This window comes from Diceros bicornis, chromosome 36 (assembly GCF_020826845.1).
Source record: "Diceros bicornis minor isolate mBicDic1 chromosome 36, mDicBic1.mat.cur, whole genome shotgun sequence".
Taxonomy (NCBI): domain Eukaryota; kingdom Metazoa; phylum Chordata; class Mammalia; order Perissodactyla; family Rhinocerotidae; genus Diceros; species Diceros bicornis.
This window is the reverse complement of record NC_080775.1, coordinates 31,282,460-31,296,690: the sequence shown is the minus strand read 5'-3', so window position 1 is coordinate 31,296,690 and position 14,231 is coordinate 31,282,460. Positions and strand designations below refer to the sequence as shown.

Genomic DNA, 14,231 nt, shown 5'->3' with positions numbered 1-14,231 from the left:
GCTTCAAAAAGAAGTGCCGACTCATACCCAAATTCAACCAGGCATCATAACATCACTTAACAGAACCCTTGGTACTTTCCTGAGATGAGAAGGTCTTTTATCCACACATGCCTCCACCTGGTGGTACTGCTTAAGTACATAGCAATTTCAGTGGGTTGGAGTAACCCAAGTTCTTGACTAAACAGCATTTGCCCTACATTAAATTTACTATTTCTTACTTCAGGAATTTAATTCCTCCTTCTTCTAGAGGACCAACTTTTAGCAAAACTAGGACCCGCTCATTGAAGAGAATGTAACAGGAGTAGTTACTGAAAATGTGGCATCTATTATAAGCTCTGAAAAATGTTGACTTCTCTTCCTGAGTTATCTTCCTCCACCTCAAAGAGGTGGTAAAAGTGTCATTTCTCCCAGGCACATCAGCATATTATTTAAAAACGTGTCTCAATAAATCCTCATCTTCTGGTATAGCCTCAGTGTATGCTCCAAAGTTTCTGAGAAATGACATCTGTCACTTCTTAGAGAAAGTTTAATTGTTTTTTTCCTTTCTCATTTATGAACAGAATGTCAGCCATCTACAAAGTGGTAACATGAGCCCTGATTTCTCTGCCCTATTAAGAGTCTTGAAGGAGAGACTCTTCTGCTAAAAGGGAGATTTTATTAATAACTGGTGTTTTTCATACTTCACAGTCTTTTGAAGGCAACAACAACTATGATACACCTGAGCTACGGACTTTTCCACCTCTTTCCACACGATTCATCAGGATCTACCCTGAGAGAGCCACTCATGGTGGGCTAGGGCTAAGAATGGAGCTGCTGGGCTGTGAAGTAGAAGGTAATTGCAGTTTCCAGAGTCCCATCTGGTTTCCTAGTTTTTTTATTTCCTTTTTCATGCATTTATGCCCTTGATGGTGCTGTTGCAAATTGCCACCTTTTCCCCTGGGTGATCCTGCATCTCTCTGTGCCTGCCAGTGCTTGAGGCTCAACATCCTAGCACACGCCACAAAACGGTGCCTTCCCAATCCTGCTTCTGTCCTAGTTGTTGGCATAACTCTCCTCAGGTTCTTTGGGGTTATCTCCTTTCACTTTTTTTACAAATAATTTACTGAGGTGAAATTCACATAGCATAAAATTCACCACTTTAAAGTAAACAATTTTCAGTGGCATTTAATACATTCACAATTATTTATGCAACCACCACCTCCATCTAGTTCCAAAACATTTCCATCACTCCAAAGTAAAACCCCCCACCCATTAAGCTGTTTCCCCTACTTCCCTCTCCCTCAACCCCTGGGAACCACCAATTCCTTCAACTTTTCGTGTTGTTTAGAGGTCTCTTCTGATCCAAGTTTCTGTTTGCAGTGTTGACTACCATCACATACTAGCAGGAAGCAGCATTTGACAGACTGAAATATCAAGACATTATCTTGGATGAATTTCTTAGGCTTCTGCAGAGAAACAAAACTTTATGTGAAATAATGTATATGAATGTACTGTGTGGTCTATTTAAGGATGTTACTGCATAAACTTATGTTATCATATGAAGGTCATATCAAGAATGTGGGAGATCAAAATTGACCACCCTGAAATATGTCTCTTTACCTCGATTAGTTTCTCTGACGGACATTGACCTCCCCTAGACTGCTAAAGAATTTAACGTAGAAGACCTGTTTCAGCAAAGAGCCACTATCATATGATGGCTGTAATATAATTTAAAATAGATGTTACAATAGGAAAGGTACCAAGCCCCTCTTATCAAAAATTCTGTCTTTCCCAGGCCACATTCTCTAGGTGGCCCCGGAAAGAGTTGCCAGACAAACATTTACATTTATAAGGGAAATCTCCATTTGTAAAGGTATCTCCCTCTCTGTACTGGGAAGAGGGGGGATGACTTCATCTCTAGAAACTTATCAATGGGGAAGGTGAGGCTTTAAATCTGCATAATAATCTTACTCTTGTTTAGTGTGCTTTTCTGGTAATCTCCCATAACTAACTTCTCCCACCCCCAACATCCTCCTTTGTCTTTAGCTGAAGATAGTATTTAAGATGAAAATCTCTGCCATTTTGTTGAGAAATTCAGTTTTCCTGGTTTCTTCCATGTATACATGTTATTAAACTTGGTTTGATTTTCTCCTGCTAACCTGTCTTTTAATTATTTGGCCAGCCAGAAGAACCTTAAGAGAACGGGCAGAGGGGGATTTTCCCTCTTGCCCCCAAGGACAAATTTGGTTCACATGCTGACTTCAAAACTGCACTCACCTCTGCATTTTTTAATCATAGAATAAATGAGATGAATGTTTGAAAAAACTATATGATGGCTGCTTATTGTACCATTTAATGCTTTTGTGCATTAGAATTCCCATCTGCCTTAGATTTGGGCATAAATGAGTAACTTTATACCAACTTTTCCATGCCCATAAAGGTCTTTTTCCAGGTTGCTCAAAGAATGGCTATTGTTGGTACCCAGATGTTAATCAATTGAGCATATGCTCATAGTTGTTTTGAAGAATGCTTTTTAATATCACCTTCTTGTGGTTTCAAAATTATTTGTGTTTTAAACTACCCAAATATAATTACATTCCTGAGCACATTAAATATCATAAAGCTTTTCTTATGCGCTAAAGAATCTTAAGCTATAAATCACCATACTGCTGAATAATTCATAGCTACTTTTCTATGTGTTTATTTAAAAGCAGAGCATTATCTCCCATTCTTTATTGTGTAGTTATTTCCATATCTGTAGTCATGTCCCAGACCTCTGAATTATCTGGTCACTATTCACGCAGACCAAGAATGACCATGTGCCAGGACTTTGGCAAAGATGTCAATAAAAAGCAGGGGTGGACAGATTGAACCAATTGCTGGCATGTTAGTTGAATTTCTGAGAAATGTGATCATGTGGAAAAGGGAATCTGCTGCTCTGATGCAGGTCTTCAGCCTGGATTCTGGAAAGCAACACTGATTTAGGAGGTGGAATGAATGGATGGTTGAAAAGACTGAGCCTGGTGGCAGTTTGCCAGTGTCAACTCTGTATGAATTGTTGGTGAAGGGATTTGCTACAGATGTTCCCAAGCACTCGCAAAATGAGGAAGTTGCCCCAAGCCACATGAGAAACCAACATCCGGGAAAGTAATGTCAAAGGGAATGTTTTTCTTCTTCCTTAAAACAATTAACAGACCCTTACTAAATATCTACTTTGTGTGTTGTTCTATGGGAGATACCTAAAGGGATACAGAAATAAGGTGAGGTACCACCCAGCTATCCATGAGTGTCCATCTATTTTGGGCTAGCACTTATATTTAAGAAATAATTAGAGAACCACAGAAGATAAAATATTTTCAAGTAGTACAATTGGGGCATAAAAATTATTTGCTTTTTGGGGCCAGCCCAGTGGTGTAGTGGTTAAGTTCATGCGCTCCGCTTCGGCAGCCTGGGGTTCGCAGGTTTGGATTCTGGGTGCACACCTATACACCGCTCGTCAAGCCATGCTGTGGCGGTGTCCCATATACAAAGTAGAGGAAGATGGGCACAGATGTTAGCTCATGGCCAGTCTTCCTCACCAAAAAAAAAAACCAAATTATTCACTTTCTACTTTTTTCAATTTAATCCAAGTACCACATTTGGCTCCTTCCAATGTGGAACTCCTCCTTTATAAATACCATAAACAATGCAGAAAAACCTGCAAGATGAATAGAAAGTTTAGAATACTTAAAAGTGGCGCATTATCAAGAGCAAGGACTGTTTAGGGAACAAGCATCTGGATTGCCAGAGAGGATTCTGTTGATTCAGTGATAGCAATAAATAGAGCCGAGAATGTGTGTGTATGCATTTTACAAAGTCAAGATTGTATGCCTAAATGGCGTGTACCTTATCTGTACGTGTTGATTTCCTAGTTATTATTGTTGTGTGCTTGGGGCTTTTGAGAAAGTGAAACTAGCTACATTCCTGCATTTGTCGTAACTCTGGCTCGGTACTTACACACAATAACAAATAGTGTCAGATTTTTGTTGAGAAAGCAGCAGTTACCAGCACATTCCTACTGGCCAGAAGTGACGAGAGAGCAGGCCCCCACTCCCAGAATCTTGTCTGGTTCTCAAACATCCAGAGAACCGTATATTATCTCAAGTCTTGTGAAGTGAAATGTAATGCTGGAAACTGTAAAATATTAAACAGACTGCAAAAATGAGTAACAGGCTGAAAAAAAAGAGACCCAACTAAATTTAAAGAACTTCAAAAGCAGTCTTTGATTAATGTTGGCTACCTTTCAACTATAAACTCAAAGATATGGGAAGACCTGCCAACAGTGGAATGCAGTCCTCTGGGAGTGAAGGTGAAATGACCCCAGGACATCTGAGACAACTCCTCCCAGACACCTGCTGTGGAGAGGGATCACAAGATGAGACGCTTACTTACAGGGAAATGGAGTCCTCTTTTTTTAAAAGAAAGAACAATATTGTACTAAAAGTGAATGTTGGGACTCCCTTTTGGGGAAAAAATTATAATATAAACTTAGCAAATTTGGTAAATACTCAGAATATAAAAGAATTCCTGACAAGTGAGTTTTCTAGCACCTTGAAAATGAAAGGAAAAACAGTTCAAGCAATATCTCTATCATCAAAGTTCTCAACTCTAGGGTCACGAATAAATAACCAGTGAGAATTCAAGAACTTTTCAGAAAAAGGATGTTTATGTAGATAACAAGGTATAAAATGCTAAGGCAGCCAACTCTACTCAGCAGATATGGATCAAATACCAAAACAAAGCAGTCCCCAGTGCATTCTGCAAAATCCAAGTATATTTAGCTCCTAAAAGAGAGGCAAACCATGCTCCCGGCCTTCTTACCACAGATTAGAGTTTTCTGCAAAAGCGTTAGCAGATTCAACAGCCAGAGGCTTGAGAATCCGTTTCAGAGGTGTGAGATAATAATCGTTGGATCTTGTTTCAGCGCCTACAGCTGGACCGACTACTCCCAATGGGAACCTGGTGGATGAATGTGATGACGACCAGGCCAACTGCCACAGCGGAACAGGTGATGACTTCCAGCTCACAGGTGCAGAAACCATCTTCATCCCATTGCTATGCCATTTCAGTTCATGTTGTAGTGGAGACCAGCTAATGAATCTCTGTTTGCCTTTGCATAACTCCTCATGACAGTGGGCATCAGGGTGGTGGCAGAGCTGCCCCAGCAATAGAGGCAGCCTTGCCAGAACACGTGAATCTTCATTTCCTCATGTCATCCATGTAAACAGATTGTTCTGAATAGCCACAGCCATTTGAAACAATAATTTTAGCCATTTTCAGAGCCAAAGTCTAGGATTATCTTAATTGAATAAGGCATTCTCCTTGGCTAAAAGTGCTAAACTGATCCTCATTTTCAACCCTCCACCATAACACATGCACCATGGTACATAACCATGCTCTGTAGAATGTTTATTTTCATTTTCTAACAAGGATAAAATTTTTTGAGTGGATCCTTTATCCAACTAATTAATGAAATTAGGTTTATATTTGAAATGCAGCGTTTAAGTTAGGATTTTGTAAATCATTTCACATTAAAATTTACAAAGGCAGCATTAGTTGTTATTTCATATCGCCATCGACTAGCAAATATATCAGGGATGGTGTGTGCCAAACGCCTCACTAATTAATTTAGAGTATGACTACATAATATTTTAAAACCCTAAAGCTAGAAAGTGACCTTCTCTTCCACTCGGAATGGCAGAGGAATTATTAGGCAAGTGGAGAAATGGAATTGCAGCATTGGAAATTGGCCAATGCGCCAGAATTTTCACCCTATTGTTGCAAAAGGTACTGTGGGACCTTTACTGCTACCCAGGTCAAAACACAGTTTCATACAGCATCTGACTCTCATTTGAGATTAAACAAGAGCCCTTGGATCCAGGTCTGTATTTTTACCCAGAAGGGATTCAGAGAGCCCACATAAGTAATTTCCATGGGCAAAACTGAAGGCGTTACCATGTAACATCATAATAGTGCCACGTTATTGGCTAATGCATTACTGTAAAATCTGGAAGGAAATTTCCATCAGTCCATTTCCGACTACTTCAAAAGCTCTCCTCTGAAGGTGTGAGAGAGCTCTGCACTCTGAGATGGAATAAGGGGTAAAATCTAGCTCAGACATTTAGTACCATGAACTGGGTTTACGTTTAAATCCCACCTTCTAAGGCTGTCTCCCTCCAAATTTCCAGGATAATCACTTACAGTCATATGGCCAATAAATGTTACATTACTATGGGCTTTTGAAAACATATCTTGTATATAAGTAGCCACAAGCCACAGAAATTACTCTAATTAATGCAGAGGCATTTTCTTTGTAAGATGTCAAGTTCAAGCTGAAAACTCTAAAGCTGATGTTAAAAACGGCGCACCATTCTGTGAACTAGGTCCTGTGGAACCTTCCCAGAGTTGCCTGTAAACTCTGCCACAAACCTCAGGCTTTTGTGGACCCTGTCACACATCTGTAGAGAAATTTCTCATAAAAAGGAATGGCTGCAGTCATCACAGTATACCTTTTCAATTACCCTCTTGTGGAAAGGGTTCTTTTCTTTATAAACCCCAAAGTGGTCAGTTAATATTGATTAGAAACAAAACCTCAGATTTACTCCTCATATCAGAACAACCAACCTTCTCATTTTTGCATCAGTTCGTGACTGAATCAATTGAAACTAAAGCCTGTGAATGAAATAGGGCAAGTATGTTAGCCTGGAGCAAATTGTGTATGGCAATGAGTTACAAACCACAGAAAATGGATCATTTATAGTGGAAACACTGACACTCCTTTAAAAGTACAAGGTTATAGTTGATCTACAGCACTTAAAATCATTTATTGAATAGATAGAAAAAAAGTTCATTCTAATTTTTTTTACATGTTACTGTGGCAGAAAAAAAATTATTTTCTCAGGCCAGCACATTTGTCTCAATAATTCTATAAATACATGCATATATTGAGAACTTCTGGGGGTGTTGATGATGCCCACTCCATGCCTCCACCAAGAAGAGGTGATTTTAGAAGGCATTCTCATGCTTCATATTCATTTATTGCATTATGGCCAATTTGTCCTTTGTTAAAACATATTTTGCTTTATGAAGCTATTTGTTATCCTTCTCTGAAAAAGGTTGTGCTGATATGTAAATGTTTGCAAGCAGCAAAACCTTCACCTAACCCAAGCACCTTTTCACATGTAAACAACTCACCTCCTGGGCTCATGCACAACTCTGCCCTCTCTCTGCTCATTCTGTCACTGGCTTTACTGTCAGAGCTGCAAACTTTGAATGTTCCGTGTAATGAAACCACACTAAAAGCATTCTCACTTTAACCTTGGTAGATGGGAACATGGAAATTGGGATCAATGCTCTCTTTAACGGTGTTTGGTTCCTGAATGCAAATGGTGTCACTTGAATTTCTCCTCCTGGGGTGACCCATTTGAAAATAGTGGGAGATAAGTATTGTAGCAAAATGCTCATTTCTTACAAACAACACTGAATTCCAGGTGAACTGTACCAAATGCATGGAAATGAGAAGAGATTTTGCTCTCCCATACTTGCTTGCCAAGGTGAAAATTCATCCCTGAAGTTACTCATTTGCAAATGCCTTTGAAGTCATTAGATAATACAATTGGCTTCAAAGGCACCAGGAAGCCAAATTTCACATTGCCTCTGTGTGTACCCAACAGTGGAATTTGGCTCCCAACCTATAATAAAACTGATAATGCATATCAGTTTTAAAAAGTGAGTTTTCACCTTGAGTCTTTCTCCTGTAAGACCACTGGGAACAGAATGCTAATGTATTCTGGCCTCCCTCCAATTCTGCCATTATAGAGTCACCTTCTTAACCCATAATATATATAATTCCTTCTTCCTAGCGCCTGCCTCATTGAGGCCACGCACACGTGTGACCACTCATCCAGCATATTTACTGGGAGAGCAGGAGTAACATGACTTGGTGCTACAGTCGATTAGCTCAGAAATCTTCAGACCATTTCAAGAGCACGATTTTATGGCTCTCTGATGCATGATCTGGATGATTTCTGATCTGTGGGAGCTGTAGGATAGGACTAGGGCTTGGCCAGAATAGAGATGATCACAACCTTTATTAAATGATGCTATTGGAAGGTGTACAATGGCACCGTATAACTACCTCCAGAACTTTCCATGATAGTCGTGAGCCTACCCCATACCCTTACCCTGAGTCTGCCTAGGACCTCATCTCTTGGGATAACGAATTATCTGCAACCATAATCTGCAACGCAGACACACACAGAAGGAGAAACAGCTTTCTCAAGCACTTAAGTAATAGATAGCAAACCAATGTTTCCCAAGCTTAGTGGATTATAAGACTCACCTGAGAAGCTTTCAAAAATACAAATTTCAGGGGCCAGCCTGTTGGCATCGTGGTTAAGTTCATGCACTCCACTTCGGTGGCCCAGGGTTCACAGGTTCAGATCCCGGGCACGGACCTACACACTGCTTATCAAGCCATGCTGTGGCAGGCATCCCACATATAAAGTAGAGGAAGATGGGCATGGATGTTAGCCCAGGGCCCATCTTCCTCAGCAAAAAGAGGAGGATTGGTGTTGGATGTTAGCTCAGGGCTAATCTTCCTCACACACACACAAAAATACAGATTTCAAGGCCTTATCCCTAGAAATTCTGGTTCTCAGTGAGGTCTGAGGAGGTAAAGTGGATTGGAAACTGCGATTTCAGCGAGCATTCAGGTGATGCTTGTGGTTGGGCAAGTTTAAGAACGTGACTTTAAAACAGAGGTGTACTGATGAAGAACGGAAAATGGAGGAGCTAAGATACGGAAGACAAGAGGGTACAGCTGTTTCCACGTGGTCCGCTGACCAGGAATTCCAGGGTCGACCCAAACTGATCGACAGCTCACAATGTTCAGGGTGTTATTTGTTCCATCTTCCAGTTCCTTGGGACTGTGAAGAAATGTTTCTCCCTTCCTCTTTTCCTGCAGCTTCTCCAAACCACACACTGGGCAGAATATTTGTCCTTGGGAAAAATAAACAACTACAGCAGCAAAAGAAAGGAGGAATCACTGCCATCCACTTCAAACCTTCAGTTTTTAAAATAGATTTTGGGCACCAGCCTGTCAACTCCCCTGAAGGCATACATCTGAAACCTTGGGAAACTGTTTGAAGCTTAGAGGTCTAGGTCAAGTTGAATACCCGAGTCACTGAGGGCATTTGGAAGCCTTTGCTTTTCACTGTTGCCATTGTATGCCATGCTGAGTCTGGGAATCAGGGAATACTCTTGGAACGAAGCCTCAGACTCTCCCCACTGCCTGGATGTTTTATAAATATATGTATTGGGTAAAAAATAGTGGTTTATTTGAATTTGATATTGTGGTGAGCAAAATTTAATTAAAGCAATTGCTGTCGTTGGAATTAAAGGAAGAATTTTCTGTCGAAAATGTTTTTCTCTAATAGATGTATGTAAGCATAGTTTCTCTGCTGCTATATTACCTACAATGTTTCCTTGTTCTCATTTTTGTATGTTACTATTCTTGTTTTTCAGGTGGTACCACTGTGCTGACCACAGAACAGCCAACCATAATAGACAGCACAATACAACCAGGTATCAAATGAAATAGAAAACGTGGTAGATTTCACATACGCCTCCCCTCCCCACCAAAATAGCGCATTGATATGCTTCTTGGCTTCGGCTTCCCTCCCAGTCCTAGAAGGGAGATACCATGCAGCCTCTGGTCTCCAAGCATGAGCCGTAAATATTGCTTGCCTTTCATCCACATGTATATGCAGCAGGGAGTGCGATTTCCTTCTCCATCAGTAATTGCCAAATGGTGACAATCCCAGCTCTCAACTGAGGGAACTGAGTAACATACTTTGTTTAAACGCAGCACATCTAGGACACGGACTGTGTTTGCAAACTATAGGAGAAGGAAATCTCACAGGCAGCAGCCTGACTATTTATTTTCATCACAATTCTGCAAAACCGAGAGAGGCAAACTTTGTCAATTCTGCCTGCCACAGAGTTGGCAGCTTTACAGCAGCGTTTCCAGTGGGCACGCCACGAAATGGGGTGCAGGAAACCACGACTATAATTGTGCGCGGGAGAGGGGACCCTCGGGATCGGCACCTCCACATCCTTTTATGAATAGAAAAGCGTAATGACTTTTAAAGCCCTTGGTTGGCTGTTTATCGGAGGCCAGCCACAGTGAAATGGTGGCCTCCTTCCCACTCTCTTTTGTATTTTGTTAGTATTCTGTAAAATTCTTCCCCACAGACGCACACGAAGGGAAACAGTCAGTATAAGCAATCAGAGGTTTTAAATACTTTAAAGTTAATCATTAGAGTAAGGTGAACAGGTCAGTTTTCCGGCTTCTCCCATTTCCTTTATTGAAGCTCACTCAGCCTTGGCCTCCGCAGTCATCTGTTAATGGGGCGTGTGGTGTGTATCAATGTTTCCTCAACAGTGTGACACTACCCAGCGAGGCAGAAAGTAGAAAGGACTGCTCTAATTAGTATGCTTCCTTAAAGGACGCTGTCGCTGTTGACCTGATTAAACTACAGAACAAACTTCTCTTCAGTTGAACTTAACCCCACGTTTCCCTGTGGTGTGTTCAGGTTGACAAAATTCCTGCTACCAAGCAGCTCAAACACCCCCAGATGCCGAAAGATGTACCAAGAATAATCATCTAAATTCTAGAAACACTATAGCCCAACCCACATCTTTTCAAGCTATAAAATGCAGCCTTCAGGGTTGTGCAGCCACCTCGATGGTGGTGCTCCCTCAGGAGTGAAGCCTGCCTTCCCACCTTTCCTGAGAGTTCTCAGCCCCCTCAGGGGAGTTTCTGTGGAGTCCCCCCAGCTGGTTCTCTAGGACCTCTGTAATGCAGAAGAGGAGTGAGGTGGAAAAATGAAGTTCTAATAATGTAACAAACGTTTTATCTGTTGTTTTAGATTTTTCTCTTGCCAGAGAGTTAATTAAAACCACTATGAAGTTGCCAACTAACTTGTTTCGTCTCATTTCTCTTCTTGCCTATCAAAAGAGCTAGGGATCATTAAAAAAAGTAGAAGTGAACAACAGCTGTGGAGAAAATGGAAAGGTATATCAGATTCCAAAATGGGGTCATTCTTCCTGAATGTTGAAGGTCTATATTATCAGAACAGGGATGACTTTGTGAATATATTTGATGTGTGCATGAGCTCAAAGCCATTGGCATGATGGCTTCACAGAGGAGCTCGGGGCCAGACGGTCATCTCATAGGGCCTACTGTGGTCAAAGGGCAGATGTACAAATCATGAACCAGTAAGACCCATAGCTACCAACATCTGAACAAGTTCATGTCAAACCACAGGGCTTACTGATTGGGTCCGGTTTTGAATTCCACGCTCAGCCCAGAGTCCTTTACAAATCAGCATGGTTTCCTGTTTTCCATTGTCTGAGTCATAAATCTGGCTCCAAGTCTTCGTTTGTGGATAATGGACTGTATGACCTTCTTTGAGGAGTTCTGTTCATTGTCACCTTCTGACTAGGCCAATGCTCAGAACGCTTCCCAAGGACCTGAGAGGGCATTGAGCCACAGGCCAGGTCTGACTCTGAGGTGCTCCCCCAGTGGTCAGATCCACCTGACCGATACTTTGATCCACCTGTTCTGCAGGCTTCAGATTCTTCAGGCGTCTTTACAAGCAGCAGAAAATCAGACCCCTAAACCTTCATCATAATTCAATCTTGCTGAAGCCGTTACAGACTCAAGCAGAGTCTCATGATTTCATTTTGAGGATTCTTATCAATATAATAAACTCAGTGGGCATATAATAGTTATATACTCTCTGGGTTGTAATCAGATACATAAAAGCCTATTAACGCTCTGCCAGGAACTGATGAGAATCCTGCATTTTACATCCAGCTCCGCCTGGTGAAGCCTCTTGCTCTCTGAGGATCCTAAACATTCCTATAGCAGCTCAGAGTATACTAGTAACCTATGATTACGTGGACCTCAGCACCTTGTTTGGACTGAAAGACCAGTCATGAGTAAGCGAGTTAACATTCAATAGAAGTTTTGGAAATCAGATTTAAAAATTAAATCTATGTGCATACACGGTGCTGATGATTCAACTGCAGGCGAGAGAGGTCGAGAGCAGCTGGTGCTGCTCACAGCGGCCATAAATTTAAGTTCAGAATATTGTTTCCTGCTATTTTTAAGAGTTGAGAGGGGATTTAACCAGATTATTCCCAATGAATTTAATGAGAATTATGCAGCTACAGGGCCTGGGTAATATTTTGAAGATTTAAAGGTCAATAGTCCTATAGACTTACTTCATTTGTCCATTTTCCTTTTTCTTTCTTTCTCAACCCTATTCTTCTCTTCTGTCCTTCTCTCTTTCCGTTTTTGTTTTTGTTTCTTTTTCCTTTCTATAAATGTTTACGTGTATTTTGTATGTTTACTAGCCATTCTAGCCAGGCTTGAATTTTCAACCTGATCTACTCTCACTCCATACCCCTCCCCCACAAAATGCATGGATTTTCAAAAAATTTCTTTTAAATAAGCGAGATTGCCAAAGATAAGTTATATCATTGGGACAAGAAAATAAAAGAGTAGTAAAATACAAAAAAGTTAGAGTGATTTGCCTTGCTAAATTTCTAGAATTGGAAAGAACATAGGAAGATAAAAGTGAACTGGCATTCACTGCGGCAGGAGAAATGCCTATTGCCATCTTTTCAGGCAAAGCCGTCCCGTGTCCTGGTTATTACAAAAATATCCAAGTTCGTATGTTTTGTGATATCACCAGAATATTAATAGCCAAAATAATGGATGATGTGGTTTTCTGTACTATACAATAAATTTAATGTAATAACAAGGCAAATATAACCAGAAATGTGTGTGCTGTAATAGCATACTGCCCTCCTGTATGTTCCTGTCTTATATACTACATTGAAGGAGAAAATCCAAAACCACACACACATTAACATTTTCCAATATTAACATTTTCTAACATGAGATTATGCAACAATACATTCCTGGGTCGTGGGCGTTGACCTCCAAGGTTGCTCAACCATTCAGTCACTGTTCAGTTGACTGTACTTCATCTGCATAATTCAGTCTTGCTGCACAAAAGTGTGGTAAATTTTGGAGAGGCTTTCTCATGCTTTCAGAAGTCCTGTTTCATGGTCATGATAGACTAGACATGAACTCTCTCTCCAATGGTACCGCAGCTGTGAAATATAGCCCTTTTGCACTAACTGCAAGTGCTCACGCTATACACAGCACATGGCTTACTAGTTTACTTTTCCAAACTGGCCCTGTGCGCCCTTTGAGAGGGCACGTTGTCATTGGAAGGGAGAATCCATCCTGCTCAGTATGGACAATTCATATGGTGCTTTCCTTCCAAAATTTTCCGTTAGTATTTAAAAAGAGTTCCTTGGAAACTAAAAATGCGAAGTAAATCATTTTTATCTATTCAATAAATTTTTCCATTAAAATTCCTCCTGCCATTGTTAAAGTGAGGGAGGGACAATGCAGCCCAGGCAAGATATTTTGTGTTAAACACTTGGGCAAAGTTAAAGAAAAGATCAAAACGAGATATACTCTCAGCTTGACCCTAATACAGCATATAATGTCACACTTCCCTTATTGTGCATAGGGATTGTTTGAGACTTCTTTTCAAGTTCAGTTGGTGAGCCTCCCCAGGCGCCTTTCTTTCCGTTTCAATGCTGCCATCTTGTGGACTACCTAAACTCAATGGGAAGCCATGACCCTCCTTTGTTAAAGAAAACGGCTGCTTTTACGTGTTTCATTTAATAGGGAAGAGGAGTGGGAGTAGCAGAAGTGGGAGAATTTTATCTTTAGGATCATTCTACTTGTTGGCTTAAGTTTACCAAAAGTAAATTCCAAGTCTCAAAGGCTTTATTTTCTCCATACTTTAAAAAGTAAAGCTACTTTCAAAAAAAGGGGTGAGCAAAAAATAAGGCTACAGAGGTTTAAAAAACACCGTAGTCAAATAGCACCTTGTAGAATACCCAAGACAAATTGTTCCTGAGGATCCAGCCATACTTTCTTTTTAGATTCCAAAGGAAGCATTTTGAATGTTAAAAAAAAAATAAAAATGGGCAGCTATTCAAATATGCTTTGGCTTTACATGACCTTGCATTGAAGTTTTAAATGGGGTGAACAATTTATATGCAAATTTTAAAATTCACTAAAAAAGTGGAAACTTGCATTTAAAATTAATTGTCCTGAT

At 40.5% G+C, this 14,231-nt stretch overlaps 1 protein-coding gene across 8 annotated transcripts in view; it reads left to right on the top strand.

Moving 5' to 3' along the window:
- The window catches only part of NRP1 (neuropilin 1), a 134,280-nt gene that overhangs the window by 106,848 nt on the left and 13,201 nt on the right, over positions 1–14,231 (top strand). For 4 of the 8 annotated variants that reach the window (XM_058532747.1, XM_058532743.1, XM_058532746.1 and 1 more), the window contains exons 10-12: positions 688–832; positions 4,943–5,047; positions 9,544–9,603. In XM_058532747.1, coding sequence (XP_058388730.1) covers positions 688–832; positions 4,943–5,047; positions 9,544–9,603 — 310 coding nt within the window. Of the gene's footprint in view, positions 1–687; positions 833–4,942; positions 5,048–9,543; positions 10,993–14,231 lie in introns of those variants that run through there. The other 4 variants (XM_058532745.1, XM_058532744.1, XM_058532748.1 and 1 more) reach the window with 3 other exon arrangements.